This window comes from Colletotrichum aenigma (assembly GCF_013390185.1).
Source record: "Colletotrichum aenigma strain Cg56 chromosome Unknown KSG_Cg56_contig10, whole genome shotgun sequence".
Taxonomy (NCBI): domain Eukaryota; kingdom Fungi; phylum Ascomycota; class Sordariomycetes; order Glomerellales; family Glomerellaceae; genus Colletotrichum; species Colletotrichum aenigma.
Window position 1 is genome coordinate 2085921 of NW_023500916.1, and position 16603 is coordinate 2102523.

The 16603-nt window shown below is 52.5% G+C and overlaps 2 protein-coding genes across 2 annotated transcripts; both read right to left on the reverse strand.

Moving 5' to 3' along the window:
* Window positions 1-2044: 2044 nt before the first annotated feature.
* Window positions 2045-6605, reverse strand: bphB (Cyanobacterial phytochrome B; the record flags this gene model as incomplete). Its single annotated transcript, XM_037329690.1, has 2 exons — window positions 2045-2461; window positions 2523-6605. The coding sequence occupies 2 exons, from the start codon at window positions 6603-6605 to the stop codon at window positions 2045-2047; spliced, it is 4500 nt and encodes a 1499-aa protein (XP_037171583.1).
* Window positions 6606-11562: 4957 nt separating this feature from the next.
* CGCA056_v014449 (Uncharacterized protein) lies at window positions 11563-12933 on the reverse strand (the record flags this gene model as incomplete). The annotated part of the gene is made up of 3 exons (XM_037329691.1): window positions 11563-12534; window positions 12591-12657; window positions 12875-12933. The coding sequence occupies 3 exons, from the start codon at window positions 12931-12933 to the stop codon at window positions 11563-11565; spliced, it is 1098 nt and encodes a 365-aa protein (XP_037172424.1).
* Between the last annotated feature and the right edge of the window lie 3670 nt (window positions 12934-16603).

The following is a 16603-nucleotide window of genomic DNA, read 5'->3' on the forward strand; positions in this document are numbered from 1 at the left end:
CGTGTGAACTACTCTGGTGTTACTATGGATCGAGAAAGCAGACAGCGGGGGGGCTTTGACTTTGACTTTCTTACTTCGCGGCACCTGCATTTGTCCGCCCCTTGAGCCGGGAAGACCATGCTTCAAGAGGTCCCCTCAGCTGCGAGTTCAAACCTCACCAGCTAGAGAAGGATACGAGCGGTGGACAGCAGCAAGAACCACGTCAATCAAGCTTTGAGTGTAAGAGAGAGAGCGGCGCACGGGTATCTCAACCCGCGATGGCAGCGGAGAACCTTGTTTGGCAGACAGGTGGTGTGCCAGGTCTGCGAATTAGAATACAAAGTAGGATGCTTGACTGAACGCTCAGTCCGCGTCCTTTCTCCTGAACTGATGGCCCGTCTAGCCTTTGTATTCTGTCTTTGGAGTTGCGTTTTTCGTCATCTTATAGACATCCGTCCTACCACCCACTCTTGGTTTTTTTCCCCGCTGTCTCTGCCGTCCGGATCTTACTATTTCCGGAAATCGTTCGGAAGAGGATATTGTCACGAAAAGCCATAGGAAAAGATGAGATGTAGGGGTCCCAAACACGGGAGGAGGGTGTCGAGAAGCGAATTTGTATCATCAGTTGATTTACTGAACTTTATCGACTTTTCTGTCTTCATCACTATCGGTTGTCAATGGGTTACACCGGAAAACGCACGAGAACCAGGAGTTGGTCTTGCTTACAGCCAGCCGTAGTAGCGGCAACATCATCAAATGCGCCGTACTCGCCTAACCCTGCCTGCTCTCTGAATGCGCTGATACACTTCTCAGCCTATGGACGGAGCATGAGTCGCAAACATCGCTGATTCTGCAACTGAGAGTTGTATATTCCAGCGTAGCCGGTCCTGGATGAGCCAGTTCCCACCATGCGCCCGTTACTGAGCGGCCAGGTCCCGGAGCTTGGGTGCCTAGGTAGGAACAGACTCCCAACCTGTAAAAGGGGCCCTCGGGTTGAGGGGAGGGGAGGGGAGGCCCGTCTACTCCGTATGTTGTCCCATCCCTACCTTATCTGAGGCGCCATAATGCTTGGATCTACGTATGAGGAAGACGCACAGTCGCGGTGTTGTTGTCTCCCGCCTGTGCTCTGTTGCCCCTAATTGATTAAACTCGTATCCTGGCTCCTCCTCTGTCTTCCGCACATCGTCTGTGACAATTGGCAGTCGGCACGGTATGAGAAGATGTTTTGTACAGGCTTTAGGATGTTACATATGTGACGAACACCAAAGTACACATCCACTGGAAGGCATGCCACATGAGCGAGACAGAGTTAAGATCCCTGCCTTCCCCTTCACTACTAACATCGCATGCTCCTGCTAATGGTGCAAATAGGGCTGTGCCATGGTGACGAGAATTGGCTCAGAAGAATTTCTTTCTCGACAGCAATGGTGTATGTGCCACGTGGAATTCGAAATGGACAAGGCCGTCAGTACATTTCTCTTATTACTACACGTTCTTCTGGTGTACATCTGCCACGGCCGGTAGCACTGTCGGGAGATCAGTTTGCTTGTGTACATTTATTCTTCATACGCCGTGAAGCTCTTTCCTTGTCTCAGCATGGCGAAGACCATGCAGTGGTATATTGCGTCGAGGACAAAAAGCCGGGAGATATGTAATTTCGCAACCAAGAAAACGCCCACCACTGTCCAGCTTGTCGCCCTTACCCTTTCCATGCAATCCGTATGCTTTTGTCATGGTATATCCGTCCATTCCCTCCTGAGCTCTATATCGTCAAGTTTCAGCAAACCCTAGTCCGATTTTGAATACAGTCCATCTCTTGAACTTCGCGGTGAACTCCGTAATTGCAAGACCCCATGGAGGCAGTTCGGCGCACGTTCTCTCGCCATCAAGCAGCACGGCACTCCTCCCCTTCATAATGCTGAGTGAAAACTGATACAGTCTGCTCTAGCTTTGCAAACCTTCACCATATCATCCTCACCAACCCGACCGCTCATCGAAATTGTCCGAGCAGAGAAGCCTGAGATGAAACCAACAGCCTCATGAGAAACAACGACGATGGACACAATCAAGCTGTGCCGTCTGTCTTTTTCGTTACTCCATCTTGGCCTGTAGGTGTAGCCGATTCATCATCTGATGCTTCCTTGCCAAGAATCTTTTCTTCGCCACCAGAGCAATCTCTGACATTGAACCACCCGCCGCCCTCCCACTGTCCTGGGGCATATAGACACGTTGCACGAATGTCGTCCTCCACTATTCCCAAGAGTAAGGTATTGAGACGCCTGAAGTCGATGGGCTTCAGAATCCATCCGTCGAAACCTGCACTGACGTATTTCTCTCTCTCACGCTCTATCAGGGATGCCGAAACCGCGAAAATGGGAATTCTGCCATTATGATTGGCGATGGAAGAGTGCCCACCGTGCTCGCCAGAATTTTCGAAGGCTCGGATCATCTTAGTGCTCGTCAGGCCATCAACAATCGGCATCTACGATGAAAAATTGACTGTTAGCACAGGAGATGACTAGGGACCGACCGAGAGCACGTACCTGCATGTCCATCAAAACGACGTCAAAGGCACTAGACTTTTCACGATAAACCGTCGCGCAGTCTTCACCGTTTACAGCGTGTGAAACTTGATGACCTGATTTCTCCAGGCGCTTCCGCAGAATTCGTGAGTTGATGGGGTCATCCTCGGCGATGAGGACTTGCAACTTGGTAGTATCTGGCCCTGAGACGACACTTGTGGTCGTTCCAATTGTACCGCTTTCCGAGGCTGCCCCATGTTCATGTTTTTCTGATACTTCAAATAGCACTCGAGATGATGCGCTCTCCTGAGGCAAAGAAGACGGTGGTTCCAAGTACTCGTCGGGAATTTTGACCGCCCTGATGGGAGTTTTGGTATCCTTCACGCTACTAAAGCCCACTTCAGTCCGTGATGAGGAGTCTATTGCAGGGCCATTCTTCTGGCTTGTCCGCAGCGAATTGGGCGATCCCGTGACGCTAACATTTGAAGAGTTGCCGTCTGAGGATTTTGGTCGATAGAGTGTTTCTCTGGAGAATTGGCGCTGAGCAACTGGCCGGCTCATGTCCACCTCTCCTATGGACAATGGCGTTTGAATGGCGTCTATCAAGCGATCCGCATCACTCCGAGAACTCTTGTCGCTGGCTCTGCTGGTCCCTGTGGCGACGCTCTTGTGACTCTCGAGGCTTCTGGTTTCCGCTTTTGGACCCGAATCCACAGGCATCATTTCTTCAAACCCATCATTTTGTTGTGTTTGCTTGCTTCCGCGATCAATGAGCATGAGTTCGCCGTCTTTATCAGGCATGACCGCAGTAGTCACGGATGCTACGCTGGATGCTGCAGCTGACTCCGAATGCCTTAGGCCTTCAACTGGTGCTGGCGCGTCATCCGGGATATCGAAAGGCAACTGTATAATGAATCGAGATCCTGTACCTTGTTCTGACTTGAGGCGCAGCTGGCCATCCATATTCCGAACGATTCTGGCAACGACGGCCAAGCCAAGGCCCAGGATTCTATCTTCTTTTCCGGCTTCGTCATCCTTGGAAGGCAACGTCGTTTCATCTAGTTCGACACTGACTTGTTCCAAATCTCGGAAGAGAGTGTCCAACTGCCTGGCCGTCATTCCTTTGCCCGAGTCTTCGACCAGAATTTCGATGCGTACACGTCGGTCAAGAACTTCGCTAACATATAGTTCGACCTTGACATACCCATTAGCGGTATTTTGCACGGCGTTGGCTGCGACGTTGGAAATGGCCTGTCTGAGACGTCGGCTATCACCACACACGTGACGAGGAAGGCCAGGGTGTTCGATGACTTGGTACTCAATGCCCTTCCTCTTAGCGTCGTTGACAAATGGCTCTGTTGCTTCCCGTATGCACATGCCAAAGTCAAACACTTCATCCTTGACTAGGTTCTGGCCTTCCTCTGTTTGGGTGAGATCGAGTAGGTCGTTAATGACGTAAATCAGCGACTTAGACGCAGAGTGAGATTTTGCCAGGTTGTCGCGAATCTCTTGGTCCAGAGAGCCTTCCAACGCGATTTCCAGGTAATTGATGATGGCGTTCAAGGGGGTGCGTACTTCATGTGCCGAATTTGCGAGCAGAAGTCGCGTAAGACGGCTGCTCTGCAACGCAGCTTCTTTCTGTCTCCACACTTCGATAAATTTGCCATAGACAAGACACAGCACAGCCGATGTCTCGACCTGTTCTTCTGACCACTCTCGACACTTACCAAGCACCGTCTCGTGCCAGGTTTTGAAGCTTTTGCGGGGCTCCAGGTAGGCAGCTGTTCCTTCGCGCAAAGTCTTTTCGTACGGATTGCCGGCCCATTTGACCTCCTTGACCTGGCCCTTTCGGAAAAAGACGATGAAGTCATTGCCGCCCACACTCAATGGGACGTAGAGGAGGCCTGCGATGACGGTGAAGCCCAGAGGATAGCGCAAGTCTGGAAAATCCTCCCGGATATCTTGAGAGGTAACCACAGACGTGAGTTGGCGTAAGCGCAGGTATTCCAGCATCGCCAGAGCCTCCTGAGACTGCTCGATCTCGCCAAGAATCTTGGTTTCTCCCTTAATCGAAAGCATCCCAAAGTCTGCATCAAAAAGCTTCAAGAGATCGTCCGACGACGCGATGATGTACCCAGATGGATTCTTCTCCGTAGGCGCAGTATTGATGAGTTTCCGAGCTTGAAGTCGGGTTGCGTACGATAATCTCTCGATGTTCCGTGACGCCGTATCCCCAACCAGGCGGCACATTTTGCGGATAGGAAAAGACACCCGCATGCCTTTGCGGCCGTAAGAATGACACGCAATGAGGCCCCACAGCTCGTTGAAAGCATTGATGGAAACCGACATAGAGGATCGTACGGCCATATTGGCGAGATATTTGAGGTGGATAGGAGACATGGCTCGCAGATACGAGTGGCTGAGGTCTAGGGGCAGGTCGAGATCCTCCTTGGCTTTGCAGACCAACCTTGCGGTCTCGAGGTCGCGATCGTATAAAAGCCTCACCTTGTTCAACTTATACAAGTCGCGAGCTTGCCGTGGAATGTCGGAGGCCGGGAAATGGAGTCCCTTGTACAAATCCTTCGTATGCGTGGTATCAACCAACTCGGTGACGACCTTTCCGTTGTAGGAAGAGTCGAATTGGTAGATCATGACTCGGTGAAAGCCGGTGAGTTCTTTGACAATGCCCACCAATATTTTCAAGAATCCTTCCAGATTGGAAGCCGCAGCAAGCTGCTCTTGTACTTGGGACATGATGTCGAATACTTGCATGGCCCCGGCGTCGCCTCTACGCTTTCGCGCACTTCGTAAAACTCTCAAAGGCTTGCTCAAGATCTCGGTGCTTTCGGCCAGTTCTTCCATCGTTGGGTTGGACTGGAGTGTATCCTCTGGTGTGTTGGGAGTAGCCTCTTCTGGTGGGCGAAGTGGAAACTGATGGTCATCATCTACCTCAAACTCGCAGATTATCAGGTCAGGATGCGCTGGATTTATGTGTATAGCGCACCAAAGCTTGACGCTCTTCCTCCTTGGTGGACGAATCGACAGGCTGAAGACCTCGGGTCCGTTGATGGCTGGGTCAGCATCCTCGTCACGAATGAAGTCAATGTGATCCAATAGGTTATCCTGCTGCTCTTCGGTTAGAATATCGAGAAAGCTGTTCAGACGAAACAGCAGCTGAGGCGAGTAGCCCGTTAACCTCTCCGTATTCTCGCTGGCGTAACGAACAGCAAAGCGCCCGTCTGCCTCTTCCCGAATGGCCACCAGGGCACCGAATCCCTGAACGGCACCAGGAGTGTGGATAGGTTCGTCTTCGCATCGTTGCAAAATATTGTCGGTGCCGGTGATGACATGGTGACCTTCGTCTGTCATAACATATTTGAAGCGCGTCGTGAAAAGACCATCATTCCCGAGTTCGCTAAGCTGGCTTGTGGTGAGGGATGCTGGGCGCTGGGAGGAATCATCCCCTGGTACCGACTCATCTTCGCCGTCCGAGATAGTGTCTTGAAATAGGTCGAGGGGCTTCGAATTCGCATGGCGCACGGCATCGGCCTGGACACTTGACAACGGCCCGCTATCAGTGTTCTTTCTCCGGGTCAAGACAGGTTGTCGGTCGCTCGGCGAAGTCAGTGTGGAGGGGTGAGAATGGGAGGTGGTGGCAGAGGCGGAATCACGGCGAGAGGCGGCGCCAAGGGCAGTGGTATCGATTCGTGGGTTACCAGGCCGGGGTGCCGGATATTGACCGTGGTCGGGTAGTCGGGGAAAGTAGTCGTGTTCGCTTGATGATCTACCGGTGCGCTGGACACTCACAACGGAGCGGATGGGAAATACCCTATCTGAAGGGTCAGGGCTCGCACCGCGACCAAGCTGGCGATCGGAGCTGGCGCTCCATGACGAAGAGCAACTGGGGGTAGCAGCATTGGCGGAGACGGGTGCAGAAGATGCTGCAGAGGCGGCAGGAGCGTCAGATGTGGACGAGTCGTCGACGTGCGGCGCGGCGGGGTTTGAATGGGAGCTCGCGATGGGAGTTGCCTCAGACGAATCGTCCGTTGTAGACTGGTCGGCGAAAGTAACGGAAGGCCGGCGGGTGTCGGATTGGGCGTCCATACTTGACGATACGCGGCGAAAGACCTAAAAGTCTATAAAATCCCACAAGGATGCAAGCTCTGGACGCGACCTCGCCGGAGGCTCAGAGGTCCGCAATCAGTAAAGCTTAGCATGAGGCAACAAGACAAACAGAGCACCCTCTCGTTGTTGTTGTTTTTGATGTTGTTGTTTGAGTATGACCCCCAAGAGAAAGAAGAAACGGATTTGTGTCGAGGAAGACACAGCGTCGGCAAGGATAGGAGAAAGGAGGACTAGGCCCCCGATGTCCTTGTCGGCGGACTGGCTGCGAGACGCTCTATTCGTCGATCATTCGGGCCCGGAGGGGCAGCGCTGATGGGAAAGTCGGGGTATGGGATGCGGTTTTGCGATTTTACGGTTTTGCGGTTCTTCGATTGTACGATTGTTCGAAGGCAAGTGAGCGAGCCGGGGGGCTGGTTGGTTGGTTGTTGTGGACAGGGACCTGCTGCTGTATTCGTATAGAGTAGAGTGGGCGCGCCGGGGATAGCGGGCAGTGGTGGACAGCGGTTACAGAGACACCTCGATGACTGCCAGACACGGAGATGGAGGTGCGAATGGGAATGGCAGCTCTCAGTTTCCCTCGAACATTAGTGATCGGTTTGTGGCGGCCGTGATTGAGGGGCCTGGGGTGCGGTAAATGGCAGGAGTTGTGGGTACCCAGTCGTGCGCGGTAAGTACGCATACAGCAACGTCAACGAAGCACCAGCTAGCTACCTAGGGCAGAGTAGGTATGTTAACCGAGAAGTTCCAATCGAAAGGCAAGCATGCGTGGCAACGAATGGCCTAAGGCAAGATCAGGGCGACGGCCATGTGTATGCGATCAACGTAGCGGTGGGTGATGCAAGAACGGAATTCTGTGGCGGTGGTCCAAGGTAGGGTCAGGGTAAGGTAGGTAGGTAGGTAGACTAACGTTTGATAGGTAGGTAGGTAGGTAAGTATTGGTAAGGTAGGCAGTGTAGTGTATTGCTGTAACAATGCGGCAGCAGGTGGTGGTCGCGTAGTACCACGAGGCGGGGGCAGAGATCCTAATCGCAAGCGATCGAGAGTCGACCCGATGGCAAATGCAGCACCGTGGGGGTGGGTGTACGTAAACGGCGATTATCGAGGCCGCTGACGGAGGGAAGATTAATGTGTCAAGGGTGAGGGTCCAAGACGGAGAGGAGAGGAGTAGGGAAAGAGTGTGGGAGAGAAAGAATGTATGAAAGAGGGAGAGCGGGAGGGGGAGAGAGAAGCCACAGACACGAGCATAGAGACTTCATCGAGGGTTTTCGCAAGTACCTGCCCCGGAGTGGCAACAATCAATCACCATCAACGAGGCGAGGCAGGTAGAGATGAAGAGAAGACGGAGAAAAAGAGGGGGGAAGAGGAAGGAAGGAAATGTGAATCTACACCAAGGTGACAGGCAGCCTTCATTGGCAGCCTTGAACAGGAAAGACATGGACGGACAGCAACCTGTCTAAGATACCTACACCAGTCTCTCTCGGGCTGGATTCTTCGTTCTGGACTCTGGACTGCGGACTCTACTCTAAGGTAGACTCTGGATTGGATTCCATTCTGAATTATGGAGTCTACGACGTACATACAACCAGCCCATGATGCAGTCGAACTGTAAGGTAAGGTAAGTAAGGTACGGACGCCTAGGTACCTACATGCCTACCTACCTACCCACAGCCCACAGCTCCCACGGGTGCGCCAGCTCCAGCAGCAACAGACCAGCATACGCGCTGTGCCAGCAGCAGCAAGCAAGCAGCGGCAGACCCTCACTTAGGTGGCGGCTGTCGACCAGGGCAGCTCGAGTCCAGGAGTGGTGCGAGGGATCATGGATGTGCGGCCTAGGCTTTCTTAGCGTGTCGATCACTGGTCAAGTGGTCCCCATCGTGGATTAAGCCTGACCATCAGTCTTTGCTCTCCTTTCTCAGGCATTACCCATGCTCATCTGGGTAGTAACGCTACTGCGTACTGCGTAGAGTCCGTCCTGCACCTCATCCGAGGCATGTACTGCGGATACCGCCGTCAGGTAGGGTGCCTCTCGTGCGCTCCTTGTCGAGGGTACAAGCGTCGTGGCCGAGCACAACCTCTTCCACCAAGGTATTCAGGACGTCTTGCATCGTTCATCCGTCGCCTACGAATACGTACGCAGCAGCCAGCGCCTTCGCTGAGGTGAGAGGCACATGCGCGCCGCCAGAGACCCATATATAGTACTGCCTACTGCGCTGCACTGCACTGTACGCAGTAGACATGCAGACAGACATGGGACAGTTGGAGACTTGGGCAGGGGGCACCCTCGCACTGGAAACCGAGTGGACGTTTTGCTCCGAAGCTGACTGCTGCACTGGGCTGTTTTGCCGTGAAGGAAGGCAATAGGTATCTATCCGTAGGCTCCAGGAGTCTGATCTTCAACCTTCACCGACCTCACAGTCGGTCGCACCAACAAGCTGGATTCGAGATGCGGCACTTGCCGGAGGACCACATGGGGCTCAGCTGACAGGAATTGCTGCAATGTCCCGAGCCCGGCAAAGCAAGCAAGCAACTTGATCCAAACCAGTCTGAAGAGATGAAGTGCATTCTTCTCCGTCGAGGTCGGGCTGAAGTGGGATTGGACAGCCTGGAATTGGCGGGTACACGTGCCGCTTGGGGCCTACGCAGTACCCGTACACTAGCTCTGTATTCCATTCCTGAATGCGTGAAGAGCAGGGTTTCCCGGAGACTCCCCATCTGCATGGCATGCTCCTGATCCCTCTGTTCTCCGTTGCAGTAGGGAGGACAATGTCTTGTGCGAGTTGGGAATCTTCTCAGTGCGAATCTGCCGTTCCCAACCAAGGCATCCCGGGATTCTCTTGCGGGGGGAGGGGAGGGTCCCGAATATCGTATGTCATTACGGGAAGATTCGAGACCGGGTTTCTTCCATGGACTTTGCATGGCAAAATTGAGCAAGACGGATGGGATTTCTGGCGGTGGAGAAAGGTCATCCGGATTTTCTACATAGTCCAACTACGCGCCCCATCCCTCCAGCGGCAATTGCCCGAAGCTACACCCCACAAAGTCGCTTTTACTTCTTCTTCTTCTTCCATGGAGTGTCTGCAGCTAGGCCAGGTTTATGCTCAGTGTGTAGGCTATCGGCGCACTGGACAAGCGAGACAAAAGCCAATGCCAAAGGTTCTGTCCCGCCAGGAGAGGGGGGGGGGGCCTGTACTGCGTACAAGCAGCTTTTGTTTTGTTCCCTATTCTGTGTACAAGCAGCGGGAGTTTGTTCCAAGGGGGATATCGTATCCGGCTGGCTGGGCTCTTTTTTTTTTTTTTTTTTTTTTTTTTTTTTGGTAGCCCTCAGAAGAGGGGTACTACGCAGTAGCAGGACCAAGAGAAGCATTGGAGGGGAACGAATGAGTGTGAGTGGGTGTTTGGGACGATCGGGATCCCACTGTAGCTAAACAAAGGCGGGAATCGTGGAACCTGCATCATGTCGGTGTTCTGTCACCACCGCTCATCGGCCTTATAGTGCCACCAACCCAGGCTCTGCAAGTTGCCATATGTTCTGCTGATATCTTACCTCTGCCTCTTGGATTTTTTTTATTAAAAAAACATTGCCTACTTTTTCGTTTCCGCCGCGTTTCCCCTGACCATTTGTCACGACTGTGCGCTGTTGCTCATTTGCCTGTGTGGGCGGAAACAGGCGGGTTTAGTAACGCCTGGGATCGTGATGATGCTCCTGTATCTCAGATCCGTTGTACTTACCTACCTGAATACGGGCTACGATGGGAGAAGTGAAGGAATGCTGCTCCAGGCCCGCTTGGTACAAAGTACACTACTGCTAGACTTGCATCGGTCCATGATCTAGCGCAAAGCGTTAGCATCGGATCAGCACCAGTCAGTCGATGACAACGACATGGGCGGGATGAGGACCAAAGCGTTGACCGTCCCGTCCCCCCTCCCCTATCACCTAGCACCTCTCATCACCTCATCAATGATGTAGACGACCATTTTGCTGCTGCGTATTGCTTGATAGTGATAATTCGTAGTGATGGATAGTACAGGCAAGCTGTAGTGTTCGCACACTGTGGAGGCTAAGCTACATAACGCTACGCTACTTCCTGTTGGCAAAGTGGCAAAGCAGAAAAGAGACGACGAGCAAATTCGGGATTGAAGGTAATGGGGTTCTCAAAATGCCTATGCTTCAATGGGATGTGCGACTGTCGATCCCTGCTTACGACAGGGAATTCTCCCTGTGTCTGCATTTCAGTCGCAGGCATCCCGCCATGCTGGAGCAAGCTGCCGAGGTAGTATTTGCACCGCCGATGCAAGCAAAACAGGCTCCATCCAAGTTTTTTTCCGCCCATGGACAGGTCCAGCCCGGGCTTAATATGCCTCAGCCCTGGACCTGGATGCTACGACCTCGAGAGTTGCGGCTGGACCGCGGTCGCAAAATCAAAGGGAAAGCTGCGTGGCTGCTTGGCCGTCTCTACTACGCAGAATCTTTCCCCAACTGCCGGCACCCTCCACCATTAATTGTCCCCGGGTTGATGGCCATTCACGAATACATCCACGACTTCATTGGTTGCACTTCTGGTCGATAGGGCTGCCGCAGCCCCCTTGGAACTTGGGTGTACAGCAGAACTCGAGCAATTCCCACTACGTAGTGCCTATCTTCCAAACGCCACCGCCACATTTGCCATGTGACGTCAAACATCATGACTGTGGCGTTCGCTATGCGCTGCCCTGCTTGCTCAAATACTCTTCTCGGTTGAACTAGTCCTCCGAAACAATTGCCGATTACGCTCCGATGGCAGCCCAATCCTGGCCAATGATACCCTTTGAGACTATCGCTCACGTGCTTTCTGGGTAGCGATTGTCCTACTGGGAAGTTCGACTGTTGCCTTCAGCTGCATGCAAAGTTGACAAGTAATTGGATTGGGGTGTCACGGGATACCGCCATCTACAGCATCTAAAGCTTTCCCTTGGCGCTCTTCTCCTCCCGGGTTTTCTGCGCACTCTTGAGTAGCGCATATAGGCTTTGTAGGCGCGGCATCTCTACCCCGTGAGCTCTCGCTATCCTCACCGGGTTGCCCAGGATTACCTCAAGCTCCAGAGGTCTGCCGGCCTCCCAGTCCAACAGCATGCTCGGCCTGGCTCCCGTATTTCGCTCCGTGCTCTTGACAATCCGATCAGGCTTTGCCAGGTCGTCAGGGAACTCCAGGCCCAAGATCTTTGGCACCGCTTCCCTGATCTCATTCATGATACCGATAACATGCTCCCTCAACTCGGCGTCCATCACCATGTCCGCATTGCCTCTGCCGCCGCTAAGCACCGCACTGGGATTGAACGCCGCGTTAATGCAGAGCTTGTGCCATCGCACCGTCTGTAATCCGATCTCATCGTGAGGCTCAACATCTCGGATATCACCCCAGCTAGGCCCCCACCACCGGCCCAGTTGCTCGACTGCCTGCGTACCCAGGCGCTTAAGCTCTGCGTTGCCCGTACCGAGGCCGTTCGTGTGCGGGCCGATGCTAACGCGTGTCCACCGGTTCTGTCTGATGACGCCTGGGGAGATTTGTTCGGCACTGATGACCGTCACAGCGCTCACAATGGGGTTGCGCGGGAATCGCTCGCGGTAGGGCTCCTCGACGCCCACGCCATTCTGGATCAATACGATGCAAGACGTAGGACCAATGAGCGGGGCAATCATGGCAGAGTCATTTGAGCGGTCTGGCAATGCCTTGGTCGTCACAAACACATAGTCCCATTGGACATTGGATCCTTCCTGCTTTGCAGACGCTGCTGCTTCGACGGATGGGAAGGCTGCATGTGGCTTGAATACGTAATCGCCGAAGGAGTGCGTTTCCAACTTGACTCCAGATTCATTGATCGCTTTATAATTCGATCTTGCAACCAGTGATACGTGGACGTTGCGGTTGGGCTGTCGTTCTAGTCAGCACGATCCGAGCCTTCTCGCGGAGGGGCATGCAGGCGCACATGGTGCAGCCGCGAAGCATAGAAGCAGCCAACAGCACCGGCTCCAATGAATATGATGTTAACAGCGCTGTGCTTGATGCGTTAGCATTGTTCCCGGCATGAGTTGAGATGGTCATGCAGCCAAAGACACGGCAGCCATGATGCCGAGGTTAATACTTGCCTGTCGCCAGACTTGGCTGTCGTAAGGTCCATTGTACCAGAAGATGGCCGAGACGCCTGTGGATACCCCGTTTTATTTTGTTTCTTGACTCAATACCGCAGGTATATGGAGAGGTTCAGCGTACGTCGAATGCTTTGAATGCTCTCCGCATAAATCGAACTTGACCGAGGTGAAGGTGCCCATGTTCTGACGCGACAACATGACGTGGAGTCGCGATACGTTGGCCCCGCAATGGGATGTCGCCACCAAGGGCGCTTCGCGGTTGCGCCCAGCTGTTGCCAGCTGGGAAGAAACTCGGGTGCTTCGTGACAAGACCACGAACATCAACGTCCGTCAAGAGGGGGGGGAGGAGAAACAAACCCGTTGAAACCACAGCCTAGGCTTCAGTAACTCCCACATTCTCCTAAACAATCCCACCAGCCTTTCCATAAATGGTGGTCAGTCTGCAAGAAGGCGGTCAACCCATCTCTTCACCGTGTCACAAGGCAAGCAATCCCTTTCAAGAGTGAGCCGAAACTGCCGGCATCTTTTTGCCAAAAAAAAATCACGGGGTTTCTGTGAATTTATAGGGATATTCCATCTTCTTGGTCCATATGTGGCCAGGCAACGATTGGAAGCCTCGCTCATCGCCCTGCATGTTCGGGTTCCGGGCGGCTTATTTCGATTTTCACTGCCTGCGCAGGTAGGGACGAAGAGGAGGCAGAAGACCATAAAGATGCTAAGAGCGAGGAGGGTAGCCACGACAAATAGTGTACCCGGGATACTCTTGCGTCTTGGTAGCTAGTTAAAATTATCCGCCCAGATACGAAGCTCCTTGCTTCGCTTTGCTGGTCCCGCATCGGCTGTGATCAGAGCCACTCGGGGGCTTGCTTCTGTTATGTCGCGTTCCTATCATCGTGTGAACGGTAGATGGTAAATCTGATGAGTGCGAAATAACGCGGTGGTAAGATCATACAGGTATTAAGTCAGGACACTTCCGCGGCCTTCTTCTGTGGTGCACAGAGGCGCATGATGCTACTCTTGATTCTGATTGATTCTTGGTCACAGCCCCCATTCTTGACTATTTACCTGTATGCTGCTTGGGCCTGGAAAGGGCAGGATGTCATAGCAACATTAGAATGTCGAGGGCACAACTACATGTCACTATGCGACGTGATTTCTGGTCTCTTTGGCTCTTCATCGTCACCAATCTACAGATCAATCCTTAGTACGTGCTGGTTACATAGGTACTTATATCGAACTCTAAGCTCATTCTCAGGACAGAAAAACCCGACCTGGATAGACCCTTAAACAATTGGTCTGTTACGGAACTCGTAGAAAGCCATCAGAGTTCATAGGACTCAACAAGATGAGAATGTTACCGCATGTCGGGTAAGACTTGTGTATGAGACAGAAAGCAACCGGGCCGCAGTCAGGTCCTTCGTCATCACTGCTAGTCAGCGTATTACGCTGCTTGTATCTATCCATCACGTTATCTTCCACTCTATCTCTCCACTTGCATTTGCGCTGTTGTGTCGTCGGTCCTTGCTGCTTTTTTTTGCGGGCTGCTCCTCGAGATTGTTTGTCGAAGTTGGACGTGCGGGTTGTAACATGTGAGAATATTCGATCTTGGAAAGAAATTTCCAGGTAGACATCCCGTTATCATACACATGAAGAACAGCAGTACAGGCTCTCCGAACAAGACCCCGGGATCAGCCTCGGGCGATAAATACATCAATAGCAGCTGAAGTGGCACTGCAGAGATATGTAGATGTCCCGGAATCCTGAGGCTTGCCGCCGTGGACCAATGGCAAAGACGTGACATCGCGCATGCAGAGGGTTTTCTCCGGGATAGTTTCCCCTTCGGGAGATCGCCACGTGGACGGCAATCACCACGAGAGTTAATCAGGCGCCATGGCAAGCTGCCGTGTTTCTACGTCCTGCCAGATCAAAGACAACAAGTGCGCATGTTGCCTAGCCAGGAGACACCGACAAACCGCATGAGAGTGGCCAAGCTGGAGTAGGTAGTCAAAGAAAACCATGTTTCTGGGTCCATTTATTGCATATATTTTTATCTGCTAGGTTATTCTGTAAGGGATATCTGTTTGGGGAGTTCGCTTCGTCTACAATCGACGAGACAAACCATACCTGAAAAAACAGTTCAGACGCCAGTATTTCGTTATGCGGAAAGGCGTTGTTACTGAGTGACAACGTATACCCACGGCCCACTGCTACAAGCATACTCAGTTGGTGTTGTCAGTCAGATGTGGAATGAGCCTATTCACTTTCGTGCTATCTATTTGTTCGGTTTAATTTGTTCCACCATCAAACAAAGCCGGAGATCACTGCGGTAGAAGCATTCCGTGCAAATACATGCATCCAAGGTAGGAAAAGGTCGGCACACCTATCCGGAGAGATAACAGGGCAAACACGACACCGAAGACAGGCCTGTATGGTTGCATATTCAAGGTCATAAACGGATCGTCCAGTGGCAGAGTCAGCGTGCTTCACATAGCAGCTGTGCGTCGGAGGTAAGTCCAGTCTTCTCATGTTGGGAAGCTTTCACCAGTTGACATTACGAATGCAAGAGACACAGTACCCAGACACTAAAAATACGACCCGAAGTTCTGAACAGCTAATTAATCCGGCTTTGAAACCAAGCAGGTCTCCAGTGACTCTCAAACGTGATCTCATAAGTGGCTCACGTTCACCACGGTGCGTAGTCAAACGTAGTTGGTATCTCCTCTCACAGCGTCCACAAACAGAGCGTTCACCGATGCCTAGACTCAACGGTAGTTAATGTCTCCGTTCGACATTCAACCGTGCGGCATTCCACGACACAACCAACCTGGACCGTCCGTCATTTGTAAGGGAGCCCAAATACTGACGCTGTCTTCTGTCAAATCTTCGTGAGGCTAGTACATGAGGTTTTCTTTTTTTATATTGTTTTTTTTTAGTTAAAAGCAAAGACAGTGGTGGCTATAATTCAGCCCATACCGAAGGCACCTACTGTACGTATATATCACTTTATCTTAGAATATCTGAGATGTTATATCTGGCATACATGAATGCTGCGGCGTGTCGTGAAGCGCGTATCAATAGTCAAGCGTTCTCGAAGCTTGTCATCTACCTCTTGCTCCTCTGTTTGCTTTAGATCGATGATCCTTCTTCTCCAGGACCTTCAATAAGCTCCAGGGCACATACTACTCAACACCAGCGGCTTCAACGTCGTCGCCAGTGAGGTCGGATTGGAGGGATCGGATCAAAACGTGGATCTAGCGGTACTGCCTGTTTAGGAGTTGCCGGAGTGCGGCTGGGGTTGAGCGCGAAAACCGGCAAAAGTGGGCGCCGTCGAAAAGCGTGCGGAGTAAGAAACCATCCACCAGAACAGGAGGGGAGTGCGCTGGTCTGCATGCTTTGGGAACACTGTAGTCACCTCAAGTAGTCCAAAGATTGGCAATACATAAGCAAGACCTTCTAGCAGACCTTCCAAGCGCCCGGAGAAAAGGATCGACTGTAGCTTTAGCCATCGGATGAAGTTCGGTACTGGACGATGATCATGCACACAGATTCAGGCTCGGATGTCATGGATTAGGGCCTCTCCCGTTGACCGTCGTCCCTGTACGTGAGCCCCCCCCCCCCTGTTTTCTTATTAGGCGCGAGACCCTTCTGCTGGTGCTTTGAATGTCCGAGGATACATCCGTACAGTGACAGCATCGCTACCAAGCTGTGTGGGGAGTTGGAGTTCGTCCGAGGCGCATTGCTACATGTGCTTGGACCATTCAGATGTCTGGGGGATTACTTTGGCAGCATCAGCAATCGGGACCTTGCGGATGCGCACGACACCACGTCCTGTCCTGATCTGGCACGTTGC